The sequence below is a fragment of the Pinus tabuliformis genome, chromosome 7 (assembly GCF_031772625.1).
Source record: "Pinus tabuliformis cultivar Carrire ecotype Pingquan chromosome 7, CPIR1, whole genome shotgun sequence".
Classification (NCBI taxonomy): domain Eukaryota; kingdom Viridiplantae; phylum Streptophyta; class Pinopsida; order Pinales; family Pinaceae; genus Pinus; species Pinus tabuliformis.
The window spans coordinates 1,407,358,326-1,407,382,276 of record NC_142293.1 but is presented as its reverse complement, the minus strand read 5'-3'; the positions used below and the strand labels follow the sequence as shown (position 1 = coordinate 1,407,382,276).

Here is a 23,951-nt window from a genome sequence, read left to right as displayed (position 1 = left end):
TTAGGGACCCATTGAAAATATTAATTATTTTAATATCTCTTCATCCGGGGGGAATTTCTCCAAAAGATATCTAGGTCTTGGAGATCTCATTTGCCTTAGACTCTCCACCAAATTTTATGGCTAGAGCACATCCAATGCTACCAAAAATCAAAAGCAAGAAGCCATCATTTTCTCTCATGTCAAGCATAAAGCCAATTCCCTTGCTGACCATATTGCCAACAGAGGAATTGACGACCACTAGCCCAAAGAAAATTGGCCTCCTCCTTCTCCAGCTATCGCGGACTGGCTTCCTCAGTGTCTGCAACTAGCGGAACAAGATCTCCTCTCCCCTGATTCAGGTGCTCCCTAGTCCTCTAGCACATTTCCCAAGACCCTCTGTCAGCAGCCTCCACTTGACTCGCATCCCTCACCAAGTAGCAGAGCCATCCTTTACACCTCCTCAACCTAGTCTAGTTGAAGTATGCAGATTAAATTTTTAACTATTGGTATATGGCAAAATTTACAAGTAGAAAAAGTTATATTATTGTAACGATGAATGTACATGGAAGATTTTTTAATCTAGTATGAAGATACAAAATAAATACTATGATGTCTTGGTGCTGCTTGCTGCTCTTTGCCTGTCGTTGCATTGACTTGTCCCATATGGAAGAAATGTGCCATTAGAGGTCGATTTGGAAGGACTGGTCTAGGGTATAATAAATAAAGTCCCACACAACACCATATAAAACATGAGTCCCACACAACACCATATAAAACATGCAGATACAATCCTATATTAATATCTCACGAAGATGACAAGGTCCTGAAAAGGTCCTTTGGACCTCCATTATTTCCTTGGCCCCTATTTAAGGGAAATAGGGTCAATAAGCTTGAAGGGTTGCTTCCACCCCTCCCTAGAGAGCACGGGAAGGAAATAATATTTTTCTTATTGGACATGAGATCTACATATTTACCTTATAACAATGGGTCAATTTACTAAAAATTGTCATTAAACTAAAAGAAGCCAAGTCAAATCTATGGAGATATTTAATGTTCATAAATAACATTAACATGATGCGTAGCACAAATTACCCAAATTAAATTAAATTAACAATAAAGTGTAGATGACATGTTTTATCATTATGTTTGCATATTAAATCATCAAGTAAGAATTATAATTTGAAATATTAAAAACAAAAATTCAAAACAAATTACCAATCATTATGGAATATATTTAACTCCATCTAAACTGGGAATGTATTAAAGAGAGGCTTACATCTAGATTTTCTTTTCAATCCGTATCCTTTTTTTAATGTATAAATAATATCAGCCCTATGATAGATATGGCAACTGCCCAATTTACAATGAACTCGGAATTATAATCAGAAATATTAAAAACAAAAATTCAAAAAACAATAGCAATCATTATTTAATATATTTAACTCCATCTAAACTGGGAATGTTTTAAAGAGAGGCTTACATCTAGATTTTCTTTTGGATCCGTCTCTGTTTTTTTAATGTATAAATAGGATCTGCCCTATGATAGATATGGCAACCGGCCAATTTACAATGCAGAGAACATATATTCCTGTAGGCTTAGATATTCTGGAAACTAAACAATCACTGAATTTGTATGTGATTAGCCTATTTTCATGATTATGTGTTTCTGGAAATTAAACAGAAATCTGATTCTTCCTGCGCCTCTCATGAGAAAGAGAAAGAACGATTGTTTGCTGATTGTACGAACACAAAAACCACATATCACTAACTGTTTTATACTGTCCTTTGAAGAAAATTGGTTCAGCAGAGGCTAGAATCATACTTTGGTGAATGTGCCTCCAAAAGCAGCCATTTTTCTTGTCTCTGGGTCGTGGATGTATTTATTTGTCGACAATGAGGCTTCAAGAAGTTCTACTAGTCTCCACTTGCCTGGAACTTTTTTCTCACTTGCACTGTATTTTGGAAAAATTCTGTTGGTAACTCGGGGAATAAATCCATCTTTAATCTGAACTAATGTCACATGGTTCGAGTTTGAGTTCGAGTTCGAGTTCGGCAATGATTAGGTTCGAATTTTTTGATGAGGTTCGTCATTAGGTTCATATATATATAACTTAAAATGAATTACAGGATAAAATAGTAAGAAATCAACATCAAAAATGCTATCATGGACATGGAAACTGCAAGGATAAATTACAAGCTTGAATTGTGAGATGAAGTTATGAGTTTTAATCTATGGACTTGGTCAATGGCTATGAGGTTCGCCGAACCTCAAAAAAAAATTAACGTTCGCCAAAATTCAAACCTCAAGGTTAGAGTTCAACGAACCTTGTGACATAAAAACAATATATGACACATTTACAGATTTGCAAATGCTACAAAAGAGTAGTTCTCAGTAGAGATAATTTTATTGAGTGTTTGTAACACAACCCTCAGAACGCTTATTAGTAATTTTTGCTTGCTCCGTTTGTTTGTAGCTAATTTCTGGTACATGAAGTGATGCATTTTGAAATGGAACTAATGAGTATAGTAGTTATACATCCACACAAGCCATGGAGCTGCAATATGTCTCTTTCATTAAGGAACGAAGTTATAGAACCTATGGACTTTCTTTCCCATGAAAGCCAAAAGTGATTGAGAATATCATTGCTGAAATGAAAGATGATGTTAACCAAATAAATTTCTCATCTCACAAATAAGGGGATTTCATACATCATTTTTGTCAGGCTAAACCTGACACCAAAAAATAGATTATTATTATTATTATCCAATGGAATTGTCTAACTATTCTACTTTTTGGCGTATTTTAATCCTTGGTTTGACCATGATTCGACTGATTTTGGTTGTACATGGTACAAAAAGTAGAATAGTCAGATTACTCCCAATTAAATGACCAAGGACCAAGTTGCTGGTCAGACTCAATGATCATGTAAATGCAGATTGATCAAAGGGAAGCTCATCATAGATAGGTTGATAGAAATCTATATGCAAGGATAAAATATATCTCTTCACTCGTCTTCCTACCATATTTCATATGTATAGAAGCCTTCCTGCTCTGTATTACCACCTACAGTTTGAACGTCTTCAGCATGAGATTCTAACTGTTTTGACAGCTTGGCCAGTTGAAATTCCCAACATGATCTGTCTTCTCCATAAAGACGCTCACCACACTGCTTCAAAAGCATTGGCACACCATGGCACATACGCACCAATTTCACGACCAAATCCTGCAAATCTTCATCAGCCTTCTCTTTTCCAAAGGCATGCAAGCAAAACAATTTTTCTGCTTCGATGGCCTCCAATCTCTTCACTTCGTACTCCAAACAACCTCTGAATCGTTGTAGAACCCCTCTATCTCGAGTAGTCACCAGAATTACAGCATTTGGATGCAAAGCACTCAGGTCCAGGAGGCCAGCTAATTGCTCATGTTGGCCAACATCATCCAGAGCAATGAGAATATCCTCAACCACATTCAGACGTTTTCGCAGCAACTCTTTCCCTTCACTGGGGCTTCTCACACTCCAATCAACATGCAAGAGATCCTTGAGAAGCAAGGTTTGCATAGCTTGTAATCCCTTGTTTTTAACTGTCTCTCTCATGTTGGAAAGGAACGAAGCTGCCTTGTAATCCCTGTATAGCCGGTTGTAAAGAGCTTTGGCCAATGTGGTCTTGCCAATGCCTGCGATCCCTATAATTCCCACAATGGTAGCTGCTCTTGTGCTTGTTTTATGGGAGCGAATGAGTGTGCATAGATCCTCTACTTTCTGTGTCAAACCGACAGGAAACTTGGCCTCTTCTAAGGTCATTTTATTCACCTCTTTCAGCACTTCTGCAACAACCTCCATTGCCAGCAGCCCATGTTGACTGTTTACATAGCGGTAAAAACAATGGAGTTAAACTCCTCAACACGTAAACAGAGTAACCTAACTAGAACTTCAAAATAAAATGATGCAAATATGAGAAACCTATCTGCCCTGCAAGCTTCCTTTCTTGGATAAATAGTAAAATTGCTCTGTTTTGCCCCTGTAACTACCATGCAAATTTCTACTCATTTGATGCAGAAAAGCAAAGACAGTCGGTTAGTTTTGCAGATAAAATGTGTTATTAAATCAGCTGTCTGCCTACTTAAAATTAATTTTTTGTAACCACTGTCAGTTATGTTGCGAGGGCTATGCTATATCAGATTAGTCAAACATATTAGCCAGTAAAATATGGCCCTTGAAATAAGGTGGTGAAAAGAAAGTGGCCTTGAACTACTGATTGGGATACCCATGACGATTTTGTCAATTGTTACTTTGCACAGGCTGTTAGGGTGGATCATTTAAAGCAAAAATATGTTAAGGGCCTGCACTACCCCAATCATTTCATGCAGTTTGTTCAAATTAACCCTAATGGGGCTGAACAATTTTCAAGCAACCTAAGAACGAACCTCTTACTCATATAAAGGCCACTTATTGCTTGCAAGATGAATCCTATTGATTTTAGCTGAATCCTGTGATGCTTGAATGAATTTTGACTTCTACTAAACTTATCTGCACCTCTGAACATTCATGAGGAGGTTGTCTTGAGGAAACTTCAGCCAAACATTATGACCTTAAATTAGATTTAGAGCTCAATTATTTTCTTCTTTTGCAAAGCACTCTGTTAATGGAAGCTCTTAGGGATAAAGTTAAATGAATTTGATTAAAAGTCCAAGTGCTTGGAAATCTCTTACAAAATCTTGACATCGAATTTTAAAAAATCTCTTTATCACTCTGCAGAACTGTTGTGATAGAATTCATTCTTATAAACCAAATAGTACGAAAGTCTTTCTGAATGTTAAATGGGAATACTCCAAATGCATAGAAGCTTGCCTTTGCAACAAATGCTTTTGGTGGCACTGTTCATTCGAAATGTAGAATAAAATGGTCTGCTGTAATAGTGGTTGAGATAGGGCATTGCCATGCCAATAAATTAGAAACAGTATTTACTATTAATTCAATAAAATAAGATCTTGGTAAATATAACTTTGTCAGAACTCCAACAAACTGTGTGTTCTATAACTTTCCCCAAACTCGAAGAGATCTTGTGCTCTATATTATGTCATCAATTTCCTTGAGAAATTTTTTCTGCTATCTCAAATTATTATGTTGGAGAAAAGTATATCCTCGTTATTTTATAATATTGGGCCTTGGCATGGGTTCTGGCCACATTCTGTTTGGTTAACTCTCAACCAGAAGCAATGCCAAGCTGCAAATAGATCAATCTAACTTGGACAACATTGATAAATATTTTTGACTTGTATCCATTGCATGAGTAAGATGGAGGGTTTGACTTAGATCCTACTTGATAAGGTGTTCAAGGGTTGGCTTCTTGACTTCTTAGCTAAGGGTTAATAAGGAGATGGAGAGTTGACTTAGATCATACTTGGTAAGGTTTTTGAGGGTTAGATTCTTCGCTTCTTAGCTAAAGGTTGACAAGAAGATCCTGTAGATTCACAGCAGGCACCTTAAGAAATTTATTATATTATACCAAATTAATGTGTTTAAAAAACCAACCTAATTACCTTTGGCATGGATTCTAGCCACATTCTGTTTGATTTTACTCTCAACCAGAAGCAATGCCAAAATGATAATAGAGAAATCTAATTTGGACAATGTTGATAAATGCCTTATGGTTCTATCCACTGGATAACTATCATCCCGAATTAATATGTCTAAGAAAAAAACCTAATTACCTTTGGCATGGATTCCAGCCACATTCTGTTTGATTTTACTCTCAACCAGAAGCAATGCCAAAATGCAAATAGAGCAATCTAATTTGGACAATGTTGATAAATGCCTTATGACTCTATCCATTGGATAAGTAATAAAACTAGCAATCAATTCATTTCCATCAGAAAAGAATGACAGCAAAACAATGAAGGGTTGGCTTCTTTGCTTCTTATAATATATTGATATGGAGGGTTAACTTTAATCCTATTTAATAAGGTGCTTGAGGGTTAGTTTCTTCACTTCTTAGCTAAAGGTTGATAAGGATGGAGGATCAACATAGATCCTACTTCATAAGGTGTCTGCGGGTTGGCTACATTGCTTTTTTGGCCAATGGTTAACAAAGAGATGGAAGGTTGAATTGACCCTTGATGATGATGTCATGGTGGAGATAATTTTTTCCCAAGTGTGCGTTATTTTTCGCATTTGTTATGTTTTAGGCTATCTCAAGGTCAGCTTGTGACCTTCAACCAAGTTGAACGCTCAAGTAAACTTGTTTTAGGACTTTTGCTTGTAAAATTAGTGAGGTGAGACTTGGTTATCCTCATATAAATAGAAGGGAGTTTCACTCGCTTATTCACCCATCATCATTCATCACACTTCTTCTCCTTTAGAAGTGCACACTAACTCGTCTTCTTTTCTACTTGGTTGTAATGTAATTCCATGGAGCAAATTGTCTCTGAGGAGGATTTTTGCATGAGGAGCTTTCTTTCGAATAGATTGAAGAGGTTCTTGTGGAAATTGTGTAAGTTTATCCTTATCTTCTTCCATTTTTGCATGTTATCTTATGTGAATAAGGGTTTCTATGTATGACATGTATAAATTGCAATATTTATCTTGAATCTTGATCCTTCATGGTATGTAAAAGCATTTTCCTTGAATTCTTCAAGAGAACTCTAATATGTGCATCTCTCGAACTTAAAATCTCCCATCTGCGGAAGTCGCTAGGGTTTGAAAGAAGAGCGACTCCTACTCTCTCACCCTCTTCATCAAGGTCGTCTTCACTGAATTTGCCCTAAAAGGCTCCATTGCCCAATTATATCAAAGCACTAGTCTAGTAGGTGTTGATCAACCCCTTTTTTACTTTATATATTCTCTCTCTTCTCTCTAAATTCCACGTATCTAAGGTTATGGTTAGTGTTTTCTTGAAATTGTGCTAAATAGTAATTTTATTTTATGTGTTATTGCCCTCTTAATTGAGATTGCATTTAATAATTGGTAAAAAAACAAAATCTAGCATTAATTGCATATTAAAACCCTATAATTAGGGTGACATCATCTTTTATATTGTTGTTTTATGCTTGATTCAGCCATAAAAAGTCATTTGCATAGCCTTAACTTTGTTTACCCAATTGATAGCCTTGTTTCCTTTATTGACATATGCTTGAAGGGCTATTTCTTCTAGCCGTTATATGACATCGCATACTATAGCATTGACTACCTATCAAACCCTAACTTATAAGAGCTCACTAATCTTTTTAAGTTGTCTAAGGATAGAGTACTTGAACATTGGTAAAGAGTATCTTAGCCTTCTAGGCTCTGCTAGTACCTTATCCCAATCATAGACCTTGCTTCATGTTAAATTCTTATTGTTGAATATCCTTAGGTTAACCTTATAGGGAAGCCTCCCCTGTGGTATCTAATTTACCACTAAACAACTGCAGAAAGGCCTTAGAGGTGATAAGGGTGGCAAATATCTTGTTGCCATAAGGTCTAGATTTGCTGAGTGGGGCTTTGCACTAGGCCTACTAGATTTTACATTAAAATGTTTGACATTGTTGTCGGGGAAGAGTTGAGCAACATGCTCATCATCCAAAGTATATGCTTCAACATCTGTTGAAGAGAACATCCCAAATCCTAAGTTGGAACACCTCATTTGGCGACTCCTAAAACCAATCCCTGCTTAAGAGCTTTTGATAGTCGGTCAAAAGGAGTCATTCCTCCTAAGAGAAGACAAATCTTAAGACCATGATAACTTCTACCTCCCCCATAATCAAAAATCTTTTTGGTAGCCCTTCTACCTCTGCCAGAATGGCCAAGTCGTGGCTCAACACTGCATACAAGACCCTTGATATGAGTGCCATTCCAAGATTCCCGCACAAATTTCCTGAGAAGTATGAAGAATTGTTGCCCAAGTTCAATGGAACTAATGCAATCACAGCTAAGCAACACATGGATAAGTTTTATTAGTGTGTCAGTGGAAGAATGATCCAAGAAGAGGATATGGTTATGAAGTTGTTTGCCCTCTTCTTGTTGGAAAATGCTAGAGATTTGTACCTAGATTACCCGCAGGGAGAATTAAAGACTAGGCCCAATTCCATGAAGCACTTAATAAAAGATGGGCCACTATCAAGGAAGGAATGCAACTCCTAGCTAGGTTCCAAGAACCTAAGAAAACTGACAATGAAAACGTTAAGGATTTCACTCAAAGGTTTGACAAATTACTCAAAGTATTGTTGTTGTATAATCCTAGTGATAAGACCATCCTTGCATTGTACATTGATTCCTTTCCTCGGCATATCTATTATGCCTTGAAAGACAAGGAACCTCGGAACTTCGAGCAAGCCAAAGCCTATGTTATAGCCTATAACTATTGTGTGCAACTTGACTACATCAAAAGTTGACTTGCTCTCATATCCTAGAGTCAAAGTGGAGGCCAAAGCCAAGCTATTTACACAAGTTGACCCTGCCTTGCAAGCCTTTGGCCAAAAGTTTGATAAGACCAATAATGAATTGATGCAAGGGCAAATGCCCATGATGAATAAATTGACCATCTTAGACAAAGAAAGAGGGTCTCGCCCAAATTTTCCTCCTAAGTCTCAATTTAACAATGATAAGGCCTCTAGAAAGAACCAAAACCCAAGTGGTGGCAAGAATGTATCTCAACAACCTGCGCCTAACACTCTTGTCCCTACTAATATGATTAATCAAGAGGGTTTTCCTTGGTGTCAAAAGTGTATTGATTTAAATAGTGAAGAAAAGTGCCCTTATAATAAAGTTGACGAGGAAGATAGACGAGAGCATTTGAATCTAATAAATGAATCTGGTCCTTTCACTACCTTTCCAATGGACACTTCGTCCCTTCCTCAACAACAGCATGAAGTACTAGCCAAAGAACATAATAAAGAATGTGATGAGCATATTAATGTTGTTGAAGCTAGGGATAGGTTCAAAAGTTTGCATTATACTACAAAGAATAATGAGCCAAGGAAACTTGAGGCAAGTGATAGTTCTGCTCCACAAAGAAATGTGGTTGAGGCACCATTTCCCTCTAGTAAGAGCATTCCTAAGACTACTCCATCTAATGCCCGTAATGGGGTGTCATTAGAAGTAGATATGGGAAGTGTTCTGGCTAAGGTGAATGTGCCTATCACAGTCTTTGATCTTGCAAAGGTTGAACCTTAGAGAGGTCAAGTTAGGAGAATTCTCAACCTTAATAGAAAGCCTAAGGACCCTCGTGTGATATTGCAAAACATGTACTATGATAGGAAGAATGGAGGGGACACACCTTTTCTATTATATCTTGTGCTTATTGATCTAATATTGCACAATTGTATGCTGAACTTTGAAGCCTCAGCCAATGTGATGCCTTTGAGAGTCATGAATCAATTAAAGTTGCAAGTCACTAGGCCATATAGAAATGTGTGTGGTTTTAAGTCAAAGTCCATTCCAATGCATGGTTTAACTAAAGATGTTAAAGTTGCCTTAGCTACTAATAAGGATATAGTTGTGTTAATGGATATAGTAGTCATTGATGCTCCTAATGCCTGGGGCATGCTCTTATCAAGGAAGTGGCCGGCCTCTGTTGGTAGGCATTTGCAAACGGCTCTATCCTACGCCACCATACCACAACAAATGGAAGACCATTCATCTTGTATAGAGAACCACATATTGCTAAGCATTTTGAACATGTCAATGACCAAGGCAACTTCATTGACAAGAGAATGGAAAGCCATAATAATTCAAGTATATCAACAACTAATGATCCTCTCCCCTTCCCTAATTCACTTGAAGGGCCTAGCAAGACAGAAGGGAATCCTAAACCCTTAAACCTGCAAGTGGCATGGAAACACTTTGAGCCTAGTATCCTTGGGAAACCAAGGGTGGTTTTGGAAAGTGGGGGAAATGTATGTTAAATAAAAATTGCATTCCTCCAAAGTGAAAAGACAAAGGCATAAAAATAATAAAAAGAAACAATGGGTCAAAAAAAAAGGGAAAGTTTTCAAAGTTGGGGATTTGGTTCTTGTTAATGATGATCCCCATCCATACAAATTCCATGGAAAGGTCGGGGTCAACTATTTTTACATAGCTAATTTTGTTGGAGAGCCCTTGTCATCACCATTGGATGGCAAGCACCTCACCCTTTTGGGGCCTAATGTATTCAGTTGTGGGTAGTTAGTATGGGATTGTGTGTCTTTCATTCTTTTGTGTGCATCCTTCTTTGATTGTCGGCATATTGTTTACTTGCATCGTAGTTAGATGTTATGTTTTATTTTAGTTAATATTTTATTTCAATACTATTTTTATTCTATATCGCAAGGGTGACAATCAACAACTTGCTCAGTTGTTGTGAGTGTACAGGTAATAGGTCTATGAGTACCAAACATTATTGGAATTCTCATGCATTCCTAGTTCGAGCAAATGGCTCGTGCGCTCTACATTGAGCACATGTCCCCGAGTTAAAGTGAGATGTTACTCACCAAAAGTCGATAACCAATACGAGAAATTTTTTCTCCTCATTTGGCAACCAATCAGCGAGTAGACCTATGATAGTCGACAAATAGCATTATGCCATAGTTCTCCACCTATCGCTCGGGTCAATTCTCTCAACCATTTGGCATTCTTCTTGAAGGAAGGCATATCATCTATCTGCAGGTACTCTAACCATTCTAGCAATCATGTGTTTTCATTTAATGTTATGGGCATATTAATATGGATCACGGGGAAAATTGGATGATCAAAAAATCTCGACTATATCCTTGTTCCTACATTTAGAGATTAGTATTTGACTCTAGTCCAATGGGACCTCCTCTAAGGCCTTAGGGATTAGGAAGGGCACCATTGGGGAGGAAGTGATTAATATAGCATGTCCAAGGTAATCCATACCACTTTCCATCTCTCCAGATTATTCATCTACATCCTTTTGGTTGATTGTCATTGATCATTGGGATTGGCACCCTATATCCACATCCTTGAGTTAGGGCCCAAAAACTTCACCTTAGAGGTTGATGCACTTGAAAGAACAATAAAAGCATATAAATCCATAATGGAAAGAAAATGTAAAATGCAAAAGATGGTTGGGACATATTTAGAGCATGGGAAAAAGCCTAGCATGAGCTCTACCCCCATTATTAGCCACTCGCCCAATTCCTCCAACATTCAATACTTCATCTAAAACAAAGGAACTCTTGAATGTCCCAACTCCAATGAGCGAGATAAAATAACATCTTAAAGGGTTATTGAAAAAGCGTAAATCAAGCTTGGATCCGAAGTTATGCACCAAATAAAGATAAATCACTAAGGTAAAAGGTGCACCAAAAGGGTGGAAAAAGTAGGCCGAGGAAAGGGGTGACTCATGCCACTATGATTGCTCCCTCCTTACATCATTACACTCTGGATGTTGGACCCCCATTACCTAGTCTCATGGCTACGGCATCTTTCTTGAAGTCTCTACCCTTCCCTGACCACCATATCACACACACCTATGGATTAATGGGCCAACCTGGGACATGGCATTCCCCTTGGGGGCTAGAAAAACATAATAGGGTTGTGTACCTAATCATCCCTACCACAAGTGAGGTAACTTGTTTAGAGGTCCTAATCTAGTTAGACATTTAGGTGAGTTTTGTGTGAAGCATTTATATGCCCCTAACATTAGATATGGTCCATTATGATGCCTTAATAGTTTTATGTCCCTAATGAAGTTGATCTCACTTGATCTTGAGATGTTTTATTCAAGTGGTTTCCCACATGCAGTAGAGATCATTTGAGGGATAGCTTGACTCATTTTCAAGACCTTCTAGCAGGGGTACTTTGCCCCGTTCTGAGAGCAGATATGACTTTGTTGCCCCAACATTGCCCCTCTAGAGATGAGCATTGGGCCTTGAGCAGATTCCACGTGCTTCTACACCTCTTGATGTGCCTCCAAATGTTGACACACTAAGCTTGAAAGCTTGGGCATTGGAATATTTGATGATGTGCCCAGATGGACCCAAGACACCCCTAGGCTAACCTTGACCCTATTTGATGGATGATGCCTTCTTCTAGAGCCTAGATGACGATGGTTGTCACTACGATGACTTGAGAGGGTTAGCACATCCCTCTTTGATGCCAACACTTGCCCTAGATGAGGTCACATCATTGTTACATGCATGGGAAGGGTGACAAGGTCCTCCTTTTGGATAATGCCATGGTGGAGGAGGTGCCTTTTAGAGATGCACATAGCTATTCAAAGTTTTCTGGGAGGAAAACTCTTGGACCATTGCCTCACTAACTTGATGCGTTATTTCGCCTTTTGGAGGATGATTTCACAGTGGAGATCATTTTTCTCCCACACATGTGGGTTATTTTTGGTATTTGGTATGTTTTAGAGCTATCTCAAGGTCGGCTTGTGACCTTTGACCTAGTCAAATGCTCAAGTAAACTTGTTTTAGGGCTTTTGTTTGTAAAATTAGTGAAGTGAGAATTGGTTACCCTCATATAAATAGAGGGAAGTCTCACTCACTTATTCATCATCATCATTCATCACACTTCTTCTCCTTTAAAAGTGTGCACTAGCTCTTTCGTTCTTTTCTACATGACCGTAACATAATTTCATGGAGTGAATTGTCTTTTGAGGAGGATTTTAGCATGAGGAGGTTCCTTTAAGATAGATTGAAGAAATACTTGTGGAATTTTGTAAGTTTATTGTTTAGCTTCTTCCATTTTTGCATGTTATCTTATCTAAATTAGGATTTCTTTGTGTGTCGTGTATAAATTGCAATATTTATCTTGAAATCTTGATTCTTCAAGGTATGCAAAAGGGTTTTCCTTGAATCCTTCGGGAGTACTTTGATATGTGCATTTCTTGAACTTAAAACCTCCCATCTAATGAAGTTACTAGGGTTTGTGTTAAATTTGGCAACTAGGGCCAAACTCCACCTTGGACAGCTCATATGATGCAGCTGATATTTTTATTGGATTACTCTCTCTAAGAGTCGTAGGATTGATCTAAAGATCATCTCATTCTGACATGTACAAATGGAATTATGAATTTATTTTGTTTATGGACAAATTGTCAAGGTCGGCTAGCAAACTAATGTAGGCTCAGAAGCCCAACAGTCACAGCTATTCATCCTTCAACATTTGCATATAAATAGAAGGTGCCTTTGCCTCATTTGGACATCACTCATCTTCTCACACATCTCTCTCTCCTCATCTGATTGGGTATGGATTTCTGGGCTGCTTCTCTCTCCACACGTGTGAAGGAAAGGATAACAATTTTCTGTTTTGGACGTTGACCAGCATTGGCCGAATTTCAGGAAGGGTTTGACCAACAATGACCAACCAGCATTGACTTGTTTGACTGTGTTTCTATTGAGGAAAATTTTGTTTGGGCAGGCCACATTTTTGGGCACAGAAATCAAGGCAATCCATGCTGTTTGACCAGCGTTGACTGCAAAAGGGTTTGACTGCAACGTTGACCAAGTTTGACTGAGTTTTTCAGGACTGTTTTGGGCTGATTCGGATGAATGTTGGAGGCCGAGTTGACTAGGTTTGACCGAGATGTTTTGGAGGTCAAATCCTGCCCTGTTAACCAACGTTGACTTTCTGGTTAGGGCTTCCTGTCGCTGCTGTTTGACTGGACAAATTTCACTTTGATTTGGCAAATGAATATTACATATTGTACTCTTTCTCTCTGTTGAACTTTTGAAGAATAATAAGAAGAATTGATCAAAGGGTTTCCCCACATTGGGTTTTGTCCCTGGCTGGCGCCATATCTTGTGTCCTCTTGTCTTGGCTTGTCTTCTACTGTTTTATTTATGTTCTATCTGCATTTATTGTCATGTTAATGTGATTGCTAATCTGGAAATTGATATTGGGCTAATAAGAAAATTGAAGTAAATTGCTCTTAAGCATAGAACATACCATTGTTATCTAAAATTAACAGTTTGTAAGAAGACACACTACTTTCTCACCCTCTTCATTAAGGTCGTTTTCACTGAATTTGCCCTAAAAGACTCCATTGCCCAATTAGATCAAGGAAATAGTCTAATAGGTGTTGATCAACCACTTCTTAACTTATATCTTGTCTCTTCTCTCTAAATTCTAGGTATCTAAGGTTAGGGTTAGGGATTTCTTGAAATTGTGCTAAATAGTAATTTTACTTGATGTGTTATCGCCCTCTTAATAGGGATTACATTTAATCATTGGAAAAATGCAAATGTAGCATTAACCACATATTAAAACCCTATAATAGGGATGACGCCATGTTTTGTATTGTTGTCTTATGCATGTTTCAGCCAATAAAAACTCATTTGCATACCTTGATCCTTGCTTACCCAATTGATAGCCTTGTTCCTTTATTAACCTATGCTTGAAAGGCTTTTTCTTCTAGTTGCTATATGATATTGCATATCATATCATTGACTATCTATCAAACCCTAACTTATAATAGCTCACTAATCTAAGCCGTCTAAGGATAGAGTACTTGAACCTTAGTAAAGAATATCATAGCCTTCTAGGCTCCGCTAATACCTTATCCCAATGATAGACCATACTTCACCTTAAATCCTTATTGTTGAATATCCTTAGATGATCCTTATAGGAAAGCCTCTATTGCAGTATATAGTTTACCACTAAACAATTGGAGAAAGGCCGTTGAGGTGAGAGTGGTGCCCAATTGCTTGTTGCCATTTAGTCTAGATTTGTGGAGTGGGGCTTTGCACTAGGCCTGCTAGATTTTGTGGTAACAAAGACTCTAGTACTTAGAGGGTTGAGTATGTTGTAGTACATGCTCCAACTTATAAAAGACTATCCAAGTTACACACTCTAGCATCGGCTTCTTCACTTCTTTGCTAAGGGCTATAAGGGGGTGGAGGGTTGACTTAGATTGTACTTGATAAGGTGTTTGAGGGTTATAATGGAATGGAGCCTTGACGTAGATCCTACTTGATAAGTTGTTTGAGGGTTGGCCACTTGGATTTATAGCTATGGGTTGATAAGAAGACGGAGGATTAACTTAAATCTTATTTGCTAAGGTGTTTGGATTAACAAGAAGATCATATAGATTCATAGCACATTCCTTGAGAAATTTATTGTATTGTCTCAAGCTAATATGTTTTAAAAGATATCATGCTTATTTTAAGATATTGGACTTTGGCACAGGTTTAGCTGCATTTTGTTTTAATTAACTCTCAACAAGAAGCAATGCCACGCTGCAAATACAGCAATCTAGTTTGGACAATGTTCATATATACCTTTTAATTGTATTCATGGAATAAGTAATAAAACTAACAACCAATCCATTTTCATCTGAAAGGAAAGATAGCACAACAATGGAGGGTTGGCCTCTTCACTTCTTAGCTAGGGATTAATGAGGGATATGGAGGTTTGATCCTACTAGATAAGGTGTTCAAGGGTTTGCTTCTAAACTAAAGGGTTGATAGTGTGATCATGTAAATCCATAGTAGGTACCTTGAAAAATTTATTTTGTTATCTCAAATTAATAAGTTTAAAGCAAATATCCTAATTACCTTAAGCTATAGGACTTCAGAATGGGTCTAGTCATTCTTTGTTTAATTAACTCTCAACAAGAAGCAATGCCAAACTGCAAATAAAGCAATGTAATTTGGATAACATTGATAAATGCCTAGCCTTGAGGGTTAGCTCAATTGGTCGAGTCCCCATCGTAAAAGCACATTTGCTATTGAGAGGTCACGGGTTCAATTCTCTCGACACCCTCTAGTTTGGCTCCGTGGTTGAGCCAGTAGGAAGTGATCCCTTTGGGTGGATCTGCCTGGTACAAATATCTCGTGGACATAGTGGTCACCGATCTCTGAGGTCTGTGAACCACCTAGTAAAAAAACATTGATAAATGCCTTCTAATTGTATCCATCGTATAAGGAATAAAACTAGCTCTTTACCCAAAAGGAAAATAGCCCAATGACAGAAGGTTGGTTTCTTTGCTTCTTTACTTCTTCGCTAAGGGTTGAAAAGGAGATGTAGGCTTCACTTAGATCCTACTTTATAAGGTGTTTGAAGGTTCTCTTCTTTGTTTCCTAGCTGACGAGGAGATGATTGGTTGGCTTCTTTGCTTCTTAGGCTAAGTTGAGGAGGCAATGGATAGTTGACTTAGATCCTTCCTCATAAGGCGTTTGAGGGTTGGCTTCTTCACTTCTTAGCTAAAGGTTAATGAGGAGATGGAGGGTTGATGTATATCCTACTTGATAAGGTGTTTGAGGGTTTGTTATTTCACTTCTTAGCTAGGGGTTAATGAGGAGATGGAGGCTTGATTTAGATCCTACTTGACAAGGTGTTTGATGTTTCATTACTTCAGTTTTTAGCTAAGGGTTGATGAGGAGATGGCCAATCGACTTAGATCCTACTTGATAAGGTGTCTGAGGCTTTTGCTACTTTGTTTCTTAGCTAAGTGTTGATGAGGACGTGGAGGGTTGACTTAGATCCCACTTGGCGAGTTGTTTGAGGGTTGGGTTCTTCACGTCTTAGCTAAGGGTTGATGAGGAGATGAAAGGTTGACATAAATCCTACTTGATAAGGTGTTTAAGGGTTGTCTTCTTAGCTGAGGGTTGGGAAGGAAATGGACGGTTGGCTTGGGTCCTACTTGATAAGGCGTTTCAAGAGCTTATTTCTTGAAGTATTCAAGGCTAATTATTTACAGCACAAATACGCAAAGGGCACTACAGCGCAAGTCTGATAAAACTCCCACTCAAGGACCTGAACTCCCAGAACTCCCATTAGGAGGGTCAACAAGAACTGAATGAAATAAAAAATATGGGTTCATGTTTACCCAACTGTTTGATTTCTGCAGCTAACTATGTTGATTAATTTTGAAATAATATGAAAATCTCTGAACCATATCCTAATCTATTCCGCCTGTATTTGCTTGCATTTACTTTAGATTCTACTCTAGATCTATTCGTCAAACTTTTACAGTCCAAACAATAGAGCAGAAGTCATAATCTTCCTCTCGATTTATAAGGTTTAGTGCAAATGAATCATCCCTTTGGTCAAAAAACTGACCATAATAGGATTCTACTTAATACTATTCTGATGATATGTTGGAGAACATTACCCATTATAATCGTCGAGCCGTTTCCCGGGGCGGAGAGTGACCCTTTTCAGCGCTTCTTTCCACCGCTGAAGAATTTCCTTATCAATCCTTCCCTGTGCATAATATTTCCTGAAGGCCTCTGCAAAAGGGCCGTTATCTATCGACTCACAATCGTATGGAGTCACATCGAAATAAACAGGAATGACCAGTTTATCGGTGTCAAGCATCTGGCAGAGCTCGTTCAAACACCAGGACGACTCACAATAATGCCTGGAAAGAATGGCAATGTGAACAGACGCAGTGGAAATGGCGTGAGCTATTGTATGGTTGAGCGCCTCTCCTCGCCCCAACTCCTCCCGATCCAGAAACCCTCGCACCCCCGCAAATTTGAGGATTTCGTAGAGAGTATCTGCCATTGTATTTTTTACATCTGTGCCCCTGTGATTTATAAATACATCATAATGAATCACCCTGGATGGCGCGCCACTGTTATTAACAGTCAATTTTCTGCTTGTTTTGATTGCCGCTTGGCTCCCGGCTGGTTGTTGGGTTGTTGAAGATCCTCCAGAAATGCGAGCGATGGAATTAACTTGAAGGGTTTTCTTTTCTGGTGTGCTATCATTCCAAAAAAATTGAATTTTGTCTTCGAAAGAAAGATAGATCGAATTGGAAACGAAACAGATGAGGAGGTGCTTCAACACAAGCCATGTGATGACTGCAAACAGAGAAATGCATAGAATTGGGTATAAATGGTAACCCATAATAATCTGCGAAACCAATATGGATAATTTCGTATCATAAATCAATTCGACCATGGTAGGGAACATTTCGAAAGTTCAGTCTACTCGAAGGTCACAGTGTAGGCAGATGTCGAGAAATATCTCGGCAGATGGCTAGAAATCCTCTTGTTCGCTGTGTAGGCAGATGTCAATAAATCCTCTTGGCAGACCTCAATAAATCCTATTGCAGAGCTCAAGAAATCCTCTAGTTTGTTCGTCCCTACCGCAGCGAAGATGACTGTTGCTTCATTTGCTAAGATTCCTGGTTTGTTTCACAAGGACTCAGTCTGCACAGTGATTTTACAGCGTAATCGAGGTGTACATACAGTTTTGGATTCAAGGGAAGGCGAAAAACAATTTCTTAATTTTACATAACGAATAAAATTGTTATAATAATCCTTGAAAATAATGCTGATGAGAAGTCGGCCTGGAGTATGCCGTAAAACTGCTTCTGGTTGGCTAAGAGCTCGTCTTCCTCGGACGTAAGGAAACAGGTTAACCGCCCAAGACCCAGAGGCATCTGGCAGGAGTGAAAGCCTGCTCCCTTACGGACCACCAGCGGGTTATTACAGGTAGCGTGGTTTTCCTTGATAACGGTGATGAGTCAAACCGACATTCGCGGATAGCAGCCAGAGATGGCTGTCCTCACTGTTGGTTTGACACCTGAGTTTGATAGGTTTTGCCACCTTCGGAAAAAAAATGCTGATGAGAAAATCAAACATTAAAAACTAAAAGATGGGCTTCTTTTTGCAACCTTAGTTGGAAATAATTTATTGAAATATGTTTGGAAATTTTTTCATTAATTTACCTGAATAATGAGTGATGGAAAATATGTGGGATGTTTTGTTTGTTCCTGGTCAATTTTAAGTGAAATTTAGAAGGAATTTTGAGTTTCAGTGACATTTAGTAGGAATTTTGAGTTTCAGCAGGAATTTGGAGTTTCAGTGATATTACATGGTGAGATATGTGGGATGTTTGTTTTTCTAAAGCGAAATTTAGTAAGAATTTTAAGTTTCAGCATATTACATGTTGTTGAGATATGTGAGATGTTTTTTTGTTTTTTTTAATAGGTGAAGTTTAGTAGGAATTTTAAATTTCATTTCGAATTTTAGGAAGTTGAATTTATTTATAAATTTAAAAATATATTTTAAATAATTTTATTAAATTATGTGAGTAATAATTTAATTAAAATAGTCCGCATGGGGTAGCTCAAGTGGCAATGGCCGTGGAAATGAAGTCTCACCGAACCGGAGATCTTGGGTTCGATTCTTGTGCTACCCTCCCTGGAAATGGGGTGAATAACGGACATGTAAAAACTCGAAAATGAGAAGGTCCCACCTAAGTTTACAAAAAAAAAAATAATTTAATTAAAATATAAAAATATTTTTATCACTCCATTTATTAATATTAAAAATTATTAAATTCTTTTTTATTATTTTTTGTAATTTTAATTAACAAAATTTTTTGATTTTTTATAATTTCTCAATTTAATAAACTTTATGAATATAAATAAATTAGATATTATTTTTTGGGATTCAACTGCATTAAGTAAGTCATTCATCTATGACCATTTCCATGAGAGGTAGTTGTAATTGACTAATTTCTCAGGATTTTTGAATAGTCCACTTAGCACTCATTAAGTAAGTCATTTATCGATGACCATTTCCATGAGAGGTAATTGTTATTGACTTATTTCTCATGATTTTTGAATTGTAGAAGTGGGATTGAAACTAATGAAATGGTCGTAATTGACTAATTTCTCATGATTTTTGAATAGTCCACTTAGCACTCATCGCAGAGTGGGATTGAAACTAGTGAAATAGTCGTAATTGACTAATTTCTCATGATTTTTGAATAGTCCACTTGGCACTCATTGCAGAAGTGGGATTGAAACTAGTGAAATAAATCACATAGTGTCAATCATTACTTCTAGGGCTTGCACCTCGATAACTAGGACTTCCCAGGAGGTCACCCATCCTAGATCGCCGCTGGCTCAAGCGCACTTAACTGTGGAGTTTTCCCTACAAAAAAGCCCACTTAGCTTGCTACCCCATTTGCAAAACCTTAGCAAATATTGTGCCTCATGAACCATTCAAGTAGAGTTCCCTTCACTCCTTTTAAACATTTTCACCCTTCAAAATTCAAAATAAAACCATGAAATCAAAATTCAAAATAAAATGATGAATTGAAATCTAAAAATTGAATCATTCCCTGAAAATGACACGTTTTGAACTTTTATCCTTTAATGTTTGTTTGATCCGTTCAAGGAAAACACTGGCATTAATATCAATGTCAATTTAAGGTATTATATATTTTAACATTAATTAGTTAAATAAATTGTGTATAAATTTATTTAATTTAAAATTATTAAATAAGTTTTAAATTATTATATTTAAATTTTAAAATTAAAATAAATTTGTGTTAATTATGTTGATAGTAGTTTTTTTCACTAGTTTGGGTGGGCAAACACTGTTCACCCCAACCAATGAGAATGTTTGGATTTTGCCCTTCTGACCAATAACATCGTGACATGTGTTTGCCCTTTCACCAATATCATATTGCCATCTATCAAAATAAATTTATGCCCACGGGCCACCTACGTCATCCCACCATGCTACTCTCCCTCCGCATTTGCTTTTGATGCTTGTCTCAAGCACCTGCAGAAATTCTATGGCACACCATCCCAACATGCGTCCTTCTAAGCAAAGTCTAGGCCACCTGCAGAAACTCTATGACACGGCATCCCAACATATGTCATTCTAAGCAATGAAACTAAATAAAGGAGGGAAACAAGCTCTTAAAGTCTAATTGTCTGCAACTTGCAAACAATTTATGACCCAACCAGTTGATAAGAACAAGGTCGAAGATAATGCTTGTCTAGACTGCCTAGCAAATTTCTCTTTCTCTTCGTAGGAGGTACTCCACTGTTACGGTCGACAAGTCAATCTAGCCCATCCGCCATACCTTCAGCATTGAATTGCACAGTTTGCCATACATGCCTGCACAACATTAAATTGGACTAAGTTATGGGTGTTCACATGCCATCCTCTACCCACAATCTATCACTTCATTCAACTGCCAATATATTGTCAGGGGTGTCTTCTTACCTGGTGTTGTTTGAACAGGGCAAGTTTACAGTGTTGGAGTTCAAATTTCACAGCATCGGGTTGACTGCTTGCTTTCCGAAAACACAAGGTAGATTGTGTTACCGTGGCATATATTCTTGTAAACATGAAACGCAGGATTCGCCAGTGCAAATGTTATGCTTCTTATTTCAATTGTTGTGCTTATTATTTGAATTGACTTGAGTTTATTATTTATTTCCTTTATGGTTTGCTTCTAGTGCATGTGTATAGAAATGGAGATGTTGGGACTTAAAATTTAATAATAGAAATTTGAACTGGGGTGTTTACTGTTGGTTGTTCTCATAGGCTAAAACCTATAAGAAACTATCAGCAGAAACATTAATTGTTGTTTGCATTATAAGTTGTTGTCCCAAAATGGAAATAGGTGCCATGAATGAGTTTGTAGTGTGGTTTATGTTCTGGGATGGGTTTCTGTAAGAGACAATCTCCTTAGGTGTGGTTTCTAGTAACATGATGCACGAGGTCAGATGACTAGTGTAAGTTTTAGAGTGCAGTGAAAAAAAACCTAATCATCCTCTCTTTTTTCTTTTCCCTGCTGATATGCACTCTGGCATTAGAGAAGTTATTACACCTTCATTTCCAATATCGAAAGCCAAATTTGTGAGTCCAATATTTTAAAATCCAAAGTTTGAACTGTGAATCCTATATTCCAAGACCTGATGCCAAATTTTAGCTTGAAGACTTCCTTTGGAGTAATATGTTATAAACTCAGATGAATGGTTCAATGAGTTCCTTGAAAATGCAAAGAAATGGAGATGTTGGGATTTAAAATTCAATAATAGAAACTTGAACTGGGGCGTTTACTATTGGTTGTTCTCATAGGCCAAAACCCTACAAGAAACGATCAACAGAAACATTAATTGTTTATCGCATTATAGGTTGTTGTCCCAAAATGGAAATAGGTGCCATGAACGAGTTTCTAGTGTGGTTTATGTTCTGGGATGGGTTTCTGTAAGAGACAATCTCCTTAGGTGTGGTTTCTAGTAACATGATGCACGAGGTCAGATGACTAGTGTAAGTTTTAGAGTGTAGTGAAAAAAAAACCTAATCATCCTCTCTTTTTTTAATTTTCCCTACTGATATACACTCTAGCATTGGAGAGGATATTACATCTTCATTTCCAATACTGAAAGCCAAATTTACAAGTCCTATATTTTAAAATCCAAAGTGCCAATTGTGAATCCTATATTCCAAGACCTTATGCCAAATTTTAGTTTGAACACTGCCTTTCAAGTAATATGTTGTGAAGTCGGATGAAGGGTTTAATGAGTTCCTTGAAAATGCTTTTACATCTATAAAAAAATGTGTTGAAGCTCAGTTGGAGTTATGATTTTTTTTTATTTGGCTCGTTGGATATGGGTTGATTGTTGTATGAACACAAATATTGATTACCAGTGTGCTAGCAGACGATGTATATATAAATAGGAGATGCAAGATAATACAAAAGACAAATTCCAACTAAAAATAAAAAGAGCTTGATATTGTTGGGGCAGTTGGTATGCGTGCTTTTGTTGCTTTACCTAAACATTTTCCTCAAAATCACCAATCTACCCTTTATTGCATGTTCTGTAACTTCTCTTACCAACTTTCAAATATCATCATGCTCCATGAGACTAACTTCTAGAACACAAAGAGTAGATTCCCATGGTGCTTCCTCCATAGTTTTGCTTCACCATTTAAAACAAGTAATCCTCAATCTCTTGGTTCTGAATCTTCGTGTGCCTTTTGTAGTCCATGCCAAGTCATGCATCCTCTACTTAGCCTCTTTGACATCTGCAACAGTTGGCCTAACATTGACAATACCTCAAAAAAATGATGTTTCCTGATATGGTCGTGCATTGCAAGTTAAAGTTAGGCGGTAGAATATACATCCTCAATTTCCATCAAAGTTGGCATCATATTTTGGAATTTGGATTATGTGTTCGTATATGTAACTGACAGGAAAGTTCTGATGCATCCTAACATAGGTTGGTAAATGCAACTTATAAGCTAGCTCATCGATCACTCTACTATTTAAAAAGGTCCTCAAATCTTGTTGTTAACTTGACAATTAGCACATTTTATTGGACAAGGAATCCTTTTGTTTCCCTACAATATACATTTTATCCCCGTCTTAAAGGATTGTGATGATATATGCTGGCTAGCATACAACTTTGCATAAAGTTGAGGCCTCTTTATATTGTTCTTTTATAATTTCAATTCTTTTATTTGATAATTTCAATTCTTATATTTGATATAGCATTTCCCAACAACTTGCGTTTTGCTTTGAAAACCTAAGATCTCAGCATGTCCTCAATGGTCTGCTTGGCCTTCTCAATTTGCTCATCTATGTGAGGCAGTTTTTTGTTGAACTTCAATTGTTTACCCAAGACCTAGGAGAAATTCCTTCTGCGTTCAGAGGCAACACCTCCAAAGGCAATTCATCATCACTATCATCTTGAGAACTGCAATAATTCCACATCCTAGTGGGTGAAACAAAGTAGTTTTCTTATTATCACTATAGAAGTTGGTGATTTGAATGAACACGCACCACACCAAATCTTGAGCCTTTCCCGAGGTTAGGGTAGTCCTTTTCACAGAATGGATGAAGGAATGTTCACTCCGTTTTCACTCATGATTTGGTTATGTGTGTAGAGAAATGGAGATGTTGGGATTTAAAATTTAATAATAGAAATTTGAACTGGGGCGTTCACTGTTGGTTGTTCTCATAGGCCAAAAACCTACAAGAAATGATCAACAGAAACATTAATTATTTCTTGCATTATAGTTTGTTGTCCCAAAATGGAAATAGGTGCCATGAACGAGTTTCTAGTGTTTTTTATGTTCTGGGTGGGTTTCTGTAAGAGACAATCTCCTTAGGTGTGGTTTTAGTAACATGATGCACGAGTTCAGATGACTAGTGTAAGTTTTAGAGTGCAGTGAAAAAAAACCTAATCATCCTCTCTTTTTTTCTTTTCCTTGTTGATATGCACTCTGGCATTGGAGAAGCTATTACATCTTCATTTCCAATACCAAAAGCCAAATTTAC

At 37.5% G+C, this 23,951-nt stretch overlaps 1 protein-coding gene across 1 annotated transcript; it reads right to left on the bottom strand.

The window, feature by feature from the left end:
* Positions 1-2,529: 2,529 nt before the first annotated feature.
* On the bottom strand, positions 2,530-18,167 carry LOC149252923 (disease resistance protein Roq1-like). The gene is made up of 2 exons (XM_089459831.1): positions 17,020-18,167; positions 2,530-3,840 (listed from the first exon to the last, which is right to left on the bottom strand). Exons 1-2 carry the CDS (start codon positions 17,823-17,825, stop codon positions 2,997-2,999), a joined length of 1,650 nt encoding a protein of 549 aa, XP_089315957.1. The 5' UTR covers positions 17,826-18,167; the 3' UTR covers positions 2,530-2,996.
* Between the last annotated feature and the right edge of the window lie 5,784 nt (positions 18,168-23,951).

What these genes read in the sequence shown, in the direction of transcription:
- LOC149252923 (XM_089459831.1), bottom strand. Translation starts at nt 17,825, where the DNA reads ATGTTCCCTACCATGGTCGAATTGATTTATGATACGAAATTATCCATA. An exon ending in CGGCTCGACGATTATAATGG is followed by an intron (nt 3,841 to 17,019) that starts GTAATGTTCTCC and finishes CTATGTAAACAG; the next exon opens with TCAACATGGGCTGCTGGCAA.